This window comes from Myotis davidii, unplaced genomic scaffold (assembly GCF_000327345.1).
Source record: "Myotis davidii unplaced genomic scaffold, ASM32734v1 scaffold461, whole genome shotgun sequence".
Classification (NCBI taxonomy): domain Eukaryota; kingdom Metazoa; phylum Chordata; class Mammalia; order Chiroptera; family Vespertilionidae; genus Myotis; species Myotis davidii.
Window position 1 is genome coordinate 1,658,201 of NW_006295825.1, and position 10,287 is coordinate 1,668,487.

The following is a 10,287-nucleotide window of genomic DNA, read 5'->3' on the forward strand; positions in this document are numbered from 1 at the left end:
ATTCAGAACCTTAATGCAACTCTCTGACTCCCCTTTGGAAGCCCAGGGAAGAAATACAGGTCTTCTAAGTCCATACTTTCCCTCTCCCACATGACTACAGCCAATCAGGGTGGGCATTCTTCCCTTATAGAACAAAAGTCAGGGCAAGGTGAGGACCCAGGTGATGGGGGGTGATGGGGAGACAGGGACAGAGTGTTGGGGAGAGTGATCCTGGGCTAGAGAACCCTAAGAACAAGAACCATACCACACTAGGGACTGTGGGCAAGTCGCCAGCCTCCCCAGGACTCAGGTTTCTCTGCCCTTGTCTCCCTCCTTCCCATACACATTTAGAAATAGGGCATTTATTTATAAGTGCTTTGAGGAGTTTAAAGAGCGTGTGAGGTGGCACTTGGCCAGCCTCCCTGCCCTCTAAGGGCCACTCTGCCCAGCTTCACCCTGCCATGGCTCTGCCTGGTGGGTCTGGGTGGAGGCCAGGGCAGTCATCGGGTGCCTGAGTTCAGAAGGTGCTTTAACTACACCTCGGAGAGCCACATCCATCCCCCGGAAAGAGCCTGGCCAATAAAGGCATGAGTTTATGGGCTTCATAAACATTTTACTAGAGAAATCAAGGCCTCAATTACCCAATGGCCTCTTCCAACTGACAGCTCGGTCTATTGGGGCCTCTATGAAGCCCCCAGGCAGAAGTGAGATAGAAGAAGCCAAGCTCCCCTTTATACCCAGCTGCCCCCCTCTGCCTCCCACTGACCCCTTCACCATTCAGATCTTTCAGATTCTGACTTTACTCACAACTCCAGAGGGCTGGAGGATCCGCACTAACTCTGTGAGCCTTAGTCTTTCCGAGGGAAGATGGCGGCTCTGCCTTTACCCCCAGCCCCCAGTCGCACCCTCTCATAACCCCTCAGTTCCCATTTAACTCAAGATCCTACTGTTTTCCCTCAGTAATAGCTAGCAAGTACTTACTATTTCCCAAGGACTGCGCTAAGCACTGTACAAATACATCTCATTGAATCTCCCCAGTGCTGCAGCTCTGGCAACATGAGCTGTTATCATCCCTACTTACAAGTGAGAAAATAGAGGTTCTGAGAGGTTAACTTGCCCAAGATCACACAGCTGGTAAGTGGCACTGTTGAGTTTTGAACCCAGCACTGTGTAATTCCAGAGCCTGTACCATTAACCTCTGCACTGTAACACTACCTCCAAAAGCTCTTGGCGTGTATTTCCCCACTAGGAGCCAAAACCTTGCCCGGTGAATGCTTGTGCCACGCGGTGTGACGGCCCTGGGGTGCTGATCAGATGTGGGCCTCGTCAGGTCTCTGAGTCCATGTGGAGGGAGCTGTAGGGCAGGGCCAGGCTAGGATGATGATGGCGAGGAAAGGGGGCTCTCTGGTAGGACAGCAAGAGAGAAGGCAGCTGGAGGTCTGAGACCTGGGCTGGGGTCTGGACTGGCACTGTCCAATCAACTTTTCCGTGATGATGGAAATAGGCTCTTGGTGCTGTTCCATAATGTAGCTAGGAGACACTTAACAGCTATTGCTTGAAATGTGGCTAGTGAGTCAGAGAAACCGAGTTTTAAATTTTCTTTTAAGTTTTAATTTAAGTGGTCACATGTGGCTAGTGGCTACCGTATTTGTTCAGCACAGGGATGTTCTCCACTGCTGATGGCTGAAATCTGCTCAAAGTCCTTTGGTGACATAAGGTCGTGTGGGCACATCCCCCAAGGGCTCTGGCCACCCCCAGATGCCACACTCATTGAAAGGGGGCCTTGCCCCGTGCAAAGCTTGGCTAGTGGCTAGTGCTTCCCTTGGCTGAAGGCACCTGAACATCATTTCACAACACAAGTGGCTGAAGGATTTAAGGGTGTTTTACCTGAGAAGCTCTTTCTCAGAAAACGAAATTGTTTGTGTCTTCTAGAACAGTCCTGTTTAGTGGAATTATAATATGAGCCACCATAGGTAAGTTAAAATTTTCTAGTAGTCACATTTGCAAAGGTTTTAAAACACATGCGATAGCCCTGGCGGTTTGGCTCAGTGGATAGAGCAGGGGTGGGCAAACTTTTTGACTCGAGGGCCACAATGGGTTCTTAAACTGGACCGGAGGGCCGGAACAAAAGCATGGATGGAGTTTTTGTGTGAACTAATATAAATTCAAAGTAAACATCATAGCATGCAGATTGAAGGGTCCTTGGTTCAATTCCAGTCAAGGGCACATGCCTGGGTTGCGAGCTTGATTCCCAAAAGGGGGTGTACAGGAGGCAGCCAATCAATGATTCTCTCTCATCATTGATGTTTCTATCTCCCTCTCCCTCTCCCTTCCTCTCTGAAATCAATAAAAATATATTAAAAACAAAACATGATGAAGTTAATTTTTTGTTGTTGTTGTTTATCCTCACCCAAGGTTATTTTTTCCATTGATTTTTAGAGAGAGTGGAAAGGGCGGGGGGAGAGAAAGAGAGACATGTGAGAGACACATCGATTGGTTGCCTCCCGAGCATGCCCTAAGGTACGTGCCCCTGACCAGAATGGAACCCATGACCCTTCAGTCCACAGGCCGATGCTCTAACTCCTGAGCAGACCGGCTAGGGCAAGTTACTTTTAATAGTAAATTTTATTTTACTTAATATATCCAAAATATTATCATTCCATATATAATCATTATTTTTAACTATTAATAATATTTTTATACTTTGGACTGTCTTTTTCTCTCTTTTAGTGTGTGTGTGCCTTGACCAGGAATCGAACCTGGACCTCTTGGTGCATGGGAAGATGCTCAACCAACCGAGCCACACTGGCCATGGCCACTTTTGGACTGTCTTTAAAACTTTAAATGTTATCTCAACTTTTGCCTGGCCACTGTGGCTCAGTGGTTGAGTATCAACCCATGAACCAAGAAGTCACTAGTTCGATTCCCAGTCAGAGCATGTGCCCGGGTTACAGGCTTGACCCCCAGTAGGGGGCGTGCAGGAGACAGCCAATCTTTGACGTTTCTCTCATCGATGTTTCTATCTCTCTATCCCTTCTCTCTCTAAAAGAAATCAATAAAAACATTTTTAAAAATAAAATTTTATTTAAACATCTAATCAGTATTTTAGGTTGTTGATTATTATCAATTAAAATTTTTATTTTTCCCAATTTTTTATTCTGATAAAATACACAAAATGTAAAAGTTACTATCTTAACCAGCTTTAAGTATAACCAGCTTAAATACATTCATATTGTTGTGAAAACCATCACCACCATCCACTCTAGAACAATTAAACAATAACTCCCTTTTTCCCTCTCCCCAGCCCCTGGCAACCACCATTCTACTTTCTGTCCCTATGAATTTGACTACTCAAGGTACCTCATATAAGCAGAATCATTCAGTATTTGTCTTTTGGGGACTGGCTTATTTCACTTAGCAAAATGTCCTCAAAGTCCATTCATGTTGTAAGCATGTGTCAGAATTTCCTTCCTTCTTAAGGCTGAACAATATTTCATTGTATGCATATACCACATTTTGTTTATCCATCCATCCATCCATCCATTCATTGATGAACACGTGGGTTGCTTCCATGCATTAGCTATCATGAATAATTCTGCTGTGAACATGGGTGTAAAAATATCTCTGAGAGCCAGAGATATTTTTACACTCATGTTCATAGCAGAAGTGGAATTGCAGGGTTATGTGGTAATTCTATGGAAATTATTTCTTTTAGGAACCACCATACTGTTCTCCATAGTGGCTATACCATTTTTCATTTCCACCAACGGTACACAGGGGTTCCAGTTTTTCCACATGCGTGCCAACACTTATCTTCTGTTGTTGTTTGTGGTGGGTTTTGTTTTTTTGGGGTTTTGGTTTTTGATAGTAGCCATCCTAATGAGAGTGAGGTGGCATCTCATTATGGTTTTGGTTTGCTTTTCCCTAATGCTTAGTGACATTTTATTTTATACTAAGTCTTATTTTATACTAAGAAACCCAGTGTGTATTTTACACTTACAGCCATCTCAGTTTGGACTGGCCCCATTTCTTAAGGCCACGGTGCTTAATAGCTGGCTACTATATTAGAAAAGTGATTCTAAAGGGGAAAGTTGGGGGCAGTGGGAAGAAACATCTGGGATTCAGGCATGTTCCTAGTATAGGAGAAATGTTACGGTCACCCAAGCTGCCTGAGCAGGGGCTGGGCATCCAGGAGCTCCGCATCCCTGGTTCTTGGCAGGGATAAATACAGGGAGGGGATTGGCCTCGATGGCCTTTGGAAGAGTCTGTAGTCCGGGTTGCTCCTCTTGAATGACCGTATGAGTGGAGGCCGTCTGTGCCTCAGACCCCCAGTGGCATCGGCTTTTGTAAAAGCTGTTTTGAACTCTCCATCCCAGCATGCCCATTGATCTTTTTGTCATCACACACCGGATAAGAGCCTGGCTGTAGCCAAAGGGTGGGAAGTTGGACTTGAGGGAGCTGCCAGCTTCCTTCCCAGCACTCTGCCTCGACCCTTCGCTGCCCCACAGCGTCCCCCTGGAGCCTGTCTAATCAGATCCAGGCCTGACCTCTCCAGAGGTCCTGGGCCAGGAGGAAAGCCTCCCCTCCCCTCTCTGAGCTGCTCTCGATCTGGCTCTCAGGAGACCCCTCCCCTTGGGGTGATTTATGGAGGTGTCCAGGAGTCGTTTCCTGCCTGTTTCTGCTCTTGTCCAGCTCGGTGGGTTGCTGGGCTCACTCTCTGTCCTTGCTTTCCCAGTGGCCTGGCTGTACCCAAGGTCAGGGTAGAGAGGGGCTAGGGGATTCCTTCCCAGACTGCATGGGGACAACGTGTTTCTTCTTTCTTTCTCCACACCTGCTCCCGGGCAGGCCTCTGCTTACCCCTTCGCTCTCTCTGGCCCTCACACTGGAAGGGCCTCCCAGCCACTGCGCACTGCTTCCTCCCATCACCCAGCTTGAGTGAGGGACTGAGGACTGTGCCTCCCTGGCTAAGATGTCAGCAGGAGGAGAATACGTCAACAGCCACAAGCCACAGTACCACCTTCATGTCCACCAGCCACAAACACAATACCACCAACGCCGCCACAAATAGCATCTGTAACTGTGTGTGCCGCACAGTGGCCTCCAGGGTGACTTGTCCAGGGCTCAGGGTGCTCAGAGGCCTGACCCTTAGCCTCACATACCCATGCTCGCCCAAGGACCCTCTCCCCTGAGAGACACGAGGCACAGCTTCCCCCGGTTCGGTCCTGCTGCTACAAGTCGGGGGTGGGTTTGGGGGTGGGATTTGTAGACCAAACATATCCCACTCCGAGAGACTGGAGAAGGCCTAAATGGCCCCAAGAAATTCTCTTCTCTTACTTCCTAAAGATAAAAATGCTGTTACCTCTGAATTAGGAGTGAGTAGAAGATTCCAGCAGTATAGACCAAGGACTGCTTGTTTGTTTGTTTATTTACTTATTTATTTATTTATGTTAAGATATTTTTTATATTGATTTTTAGAGAGACAGGAAGGGAGAGGGAGAGCGTAAGAGAAATATCGATCAGCTGCCTCCTACATGCCCCCTACCAGCGATCTAGTTTGAAACCCTGACATGTGCCCTGACTGGGAATTGAACCAGCAACCTTTCAGTGCACAGGATGATGCCCAACCAATTGAGCCACGCCGACCAGGGCTACCGAGGCCTGTTTATGAAGGCGGCAGGAGTCAGAGCTGGAAGGGCCCTACAGGGTGCCTGTTCACCTCTTCATTTGCAGAGGAGAGGACTGGCACTCTGACGTGGCCTGTGCATGCGCTCACTGCAATCCCCGGACACCCAAGGGATATGCAGGGCTGATCAAGGGTTTGGGGAGGGGATGAGGAAGGGGATGTAGAGGCCCACACCTGCCATTGCACCCACATCTGTGTAGCCAGCTGGGCTCCAAGGGATGGGACCGAGGGACCATCTCTGGGGCTCTTAATCCTCCCTGCACCTTGTAACACGGTGCCAACTCCCAACCAGTGAGAGGAGGCTGGTCCAACCTGCAGTCCGCTCTAGAGTTACCTGCTCTTGGAGAGTGAAAAACCACCTGGAGAACTAAAGGCTCAAGGCCTGGCACTTCTGATTCTGGTCTGGTAGAGGCACCAACTGGGTCTGGGCCTCAGTTTCCCCTTTGTAAAATGAAGGGGTTGACTTTACTGTTGTTAATCCTCACCTGAAGATACTTTTCCATGGATTTTTCAGAGAAAGTGGAAGGAAGAGGAGAACAGAGAGAAACATCGATGTGAGAGAGAGACATCAATGGGTTGCCCCCACACATGCCCCAACCAGGGCCAGGTTGACCCTGCAACCGGGGTACGTGCCCTCTGACCGGAATTGAACCCGGGACCCTCCAGTCCACAGACCGATGCTCTATCCACTGAGCCGAAGCATTTTTCAAGGAAAGCTACCCTTCAAATGAAATGTTTGGCGGAACTGCAATTGAGTAAAGTGGATAGAGAGGCACGGCAAGGTGCTGCTGTCTGATGGAAGGGAAAGGTGGGGCTCTGGGCGGGGAGGGGGCGCAGCTGCGCCCAAGGGGACCTTTGGGAGTCCTGCTGTACCTGCGTGAAGAGGAGCACAGGCCCCATGCCTACAACTGCCCTGTGTCCTCTCCAGCATCACCTGCAGCCCATGCTACAGTCATTGTTTAGTTTTGGGGGAGAAGGAGGGGCTAGGTAGAGGCTAGACTTTCTCCATCCCCAGCGCCCTGATAAAGAAGCAGCCCTACCCTTTGTATCTCTCCTCAGGCCAGTTCCAAGCTCTAGGCACCTCCAGGGAGCCCAGAATCAGGGCTAGAAACACAAAAGGATTCAGTTCCTTAATGAGGAGGCATCTGTAGTCAGCAGAGCCATTAGTCTCCGCCCCTGGACCCTGGGGGTCTGTGAGCTCCTCTCCAGCTGGAGTGAGGAGGGGGCAGGCAGCTCCCCAGCTCCCAAATGAGCAGGGCTCAGGGGGCAGAGGCCCCAGACCCAGGCGCCTGGGGGCCCTCTCCACTCCCCAGGCCTGTTTCCAGCCATGCCCTCCTGCATGGAGGTTGAGAGGCAGAGAAGCAGGAGGCAGCAGAGGGGCCCCAGCAGTGCTTTGCCCAAGGCCCTTGGCCAAGCACAGCCTTTGGCCTGAGACAGAGCAGGCTGACCTCAGGTGGTCGCTAGGGAATTCTCTCGAAAGCCTAATGGGGACACCAGCTGGGGCACTTGCCCCCACCTCCTGCTCTGAGGGCCCCAAGGTGCTGTTTGTATGAGCTTTACCTTCAAGGGGACACATGTGATTGATTACCAGAATCACACACTGGCCACGGGAGCCAGGGGCTACAAACTGCCATTCACATCCAGCTGTGGACACTCGGTCCACATACATGGCGGGAGTAGCCACGCCCTCCTGGCAAACATAGATCTGCACACATGTGTGGGGGGGAGGCACTCACACCCATCAGCCGTGTTCTCTGGAGGCCCTGGAAAAGGAGGAGGCAGGGCAGGGAATTTTTATGCATGTTTATATTTAATGAACCACATGCAAATGAGATGGAGAACACGCCACAAAAGAATCAGCCCCCAGAGGCTCTGGGAAGAAGGGCACAAAGGCTACGCCTTTCTGGGCTGCCTCGGAGTCCAGAACAGGCTTGTGGTGGAGGGGGCCTGAGCAGGGTGTGCCCACCCACACCCCGGAGCCAGGACCAGCTCCAGCACCCCTGCTGCTGTGGGGGGAGGGGTCCTTCGGGGAGGGCACGACTGTCCCCGTTGATGGAGTGCCGGAGGGGAGGTGCTGCCTGCCTGGACAGATGGTGAGCTGCCTTCCCGCACTTGAAGCAAAGTGGATTTTAATGAAATCACAGCCCTGGTGCTGAAGCTGGGAGCCCGAGAGGGAGGGGCCCCTTTTCTGGGCTTTATCGGGTGAAGTTTGGGGCTGGATGGGAATGAGGGTGGGTGGGAACACTTAACCAGCCGAAAGCGGGGTGGGGGTATGCCACAGCCCCCGCTGTACCAGCCGCTGCAGACCAGGGTCCAAGCAGTTAGTTCAGATTCTCAAAAGGTGGGGAAGGGGTCCCTGAATATGTATGACGCATTGAAATGTAGATTGGTAGGTCTGACAGTCTTCTGGGAGGCTTGTCACCTTGGATGGATATACCACCCCCTTGGGGTACATCTAGAAGCCACAGAAGAACAGGGATGGGGTGATAAGGAAGGGCAAAGAATGCCGCTGGTGTCTGTAACCAGGGTTTAATGACAGGTGGCCCTGCTGGGCAACACTGAACCGCCTGCTTCCCCTCTCTGGGCCTCAGTTTCCTGTTCTGTAAAACACGCAGCACAACCTTTAGACCTTGCTAAGGGAAGGGGTGGGGGTTATGAAACTAAATCAGAAAGCAAGGGAAACGTAGGCAGCAGGACAGAGCAGGGCTCTGAGGGTCAGCAGCCCAAGACTTCCTGGTTAGAGGCTTGTCATCCAAGCATTTGTCCAGACCTTTCTCTAAGTGTGCCAGCCCGGCCTGTACGACCCCTTAGGGAAGGTGTTTCCCACGGCGGGAGGCAGGGTAAGTGCGGCTGTGTCCCCAAGCTGCTGATGCCCCGTGTCTGCCAGTTCCAGGAGCACCCCTGCCCTGGGTGGGGTGAGCTCAGGGTTCCGGGACACCGGCCTGTGACCGCTCCCCTCCTTCCCTCTGCTCCCCAGCAGCGTGCCTCTCCCACACACGGCTCCCTTTCTCTCACCAGCCATGTCGGACTTCCACGTGCACCCCCAGGCTGTCGCAGGCGAGGAGGGCGGCGTGGCCCGCTTCCAGTGCCAAATCCACGGGCTTCCCAAACCCCTGATCATGTGGGAGAAGAACAGAGTCCCCATCGATACGGACAACGAGAGGTGAGCCTCACGTGGGGAAGGCTGGAGGGAGGACAGACAGGGGGGCCCGGCCTGCCCGCCTGCTCCAGGGGTGGGTTTCAGCAACTGCGTTGAGACTGAGTATCCCCGTGGCTTGCGGGCCCAGACTGGGTGCTCGCTGATGTATCCATGAGACGGGCTGTGTGCGATGGTTGTCAGGACTGGAATCGCAGATGCATCGGCCTGTGTGAGTCTGTGATGATGATGATGACGGTGACCTTGGGGCAGGTCCTGGGCTCTGGGCTGCGTCTGTGCTGCTCAGGGTCCCTGTGGCCGGCGGTGCCAGTGGCGGTCAGCTGTGTCCCCCTCCCCACCAGGTACACATTGCTGCCCAAGGGCGTCCTGCAGATTACAGGACTTCGGGCTGAGGACAGCGGTGTCTTCCATTGCGTGGCCTCGAACATGGCCAGCGTCCGGGTCAGCCACGGGGCCAGGCTCACTGTGTCGGGTGAGGGTCCTTTGCCCTGTCTGCTTCTTCTCTCAACCAGCGCCTCACTTCTCACTCCCAATCAGTCCCCTTTCAGCCGCCCCCGGAGACTTGTCAGACAAGCGCCTACAGGGTCCTTCCACGCCCCACGTTCTGTGCGCCTCGGGTGAGAGCTCGGAAGGAATCGAAGGCCCGCTCCCTGGCCCAGCTCTACCTGGGGACGCCCAGCTCTGCCTGTCGGGGGCGCCCTCCCCTTGCTAAAGGCCTGCAGGGCCAGGAGCAGAGAGATGGGTGTGAGCAACATCCTGGGGCCCCTGGCGTCGCCTCTCTGCCCGCAGGACTGATTCCGGGCTGGAATGTTTCTATCCCCATGTCCGGGGCGGCGGGTGGGGTGAGGAGGCAGGAAGGGTCCCGACTAAAGTGAAGAGACGAGGCCGCTTCCTCGCAGGCGCGGGCTCCGGGGTCTACAAGGAGCCGACGATCCTCGTGGGGCCTGAGAACCTCACCCTGACCGTGCACCAGACTGCGGTGCTGGAGTGTGTCGCCACGGGCAACCCGCGCCCCATTGTGTCCTGGAGCCGCCTGGGTGAGCCTCCTCCAAAGCCCCTGCCTCTCCCACCCCGTCCCACCCCCTGGGAGGGCCAGTCTCCTCACCCAGCTCCTGGGGGACTTCGAATCCTGTTTGTTCTCCGTGGGGGTCCGGTCTCTGCGAGGCCCGGGAGGGGGTTAGTTCCCTCTTCTTGGCAGTACCAGGGAGGTCCGCCTGCCCGCCGCATTCTCCCTCCCCCTCCGCACGGATGGCTTAGCTCCCCGGGTTACCTCGTCCCATCCCACGCCAGTCCCTCCTCCTGCTCCCATCACCCTCAGCACCGGGCCCTCCAGAGCCCTCCACAGCTCTCAGCACCCTGGTCTCTTTCCCCTCCTGCTCACCTCTGCCCTCTGCACCCTGGCCGTACACCCCAGCTAGGCACTCCCACACCCTCACAATCTCAGCCAGTTGTCACACCCTCACTGCCC

At 53.2% G+C, this 10,287-nt stretch overlaps 1 protein-coding gene across 1 annotated transcript in view; it reads left to right on the forward strand.

Moving 5' to 3' along the window:
* The window catches only part of IGDCC3 (immunoglobulin superfamily, DCC subclass, member 3), a 48,523-nt gene that overhangs the window by 31,440 nt on the left and 6,796 nt on the right, over positions 1 to 10,287 (forward strand). The window contains exons 4-6 of the mRNA XM_006770825.2: positions 8,681 to 8,825; positions 9,161 to 9,291; positions 9,719 to 9,856. Coding sequence (XP_006770888.1) covers positions 8,681 to 8,825; positions 9,161 to 9,291; positions 9,719 to 9,856 — 414 coding nt within the window. The remainder of the gene's footprint in view (positions 1 to 8,680; positions 8,826 to 9,160; positions 9,292 to 9,718; positions 9,857 to 10,287) is intronic.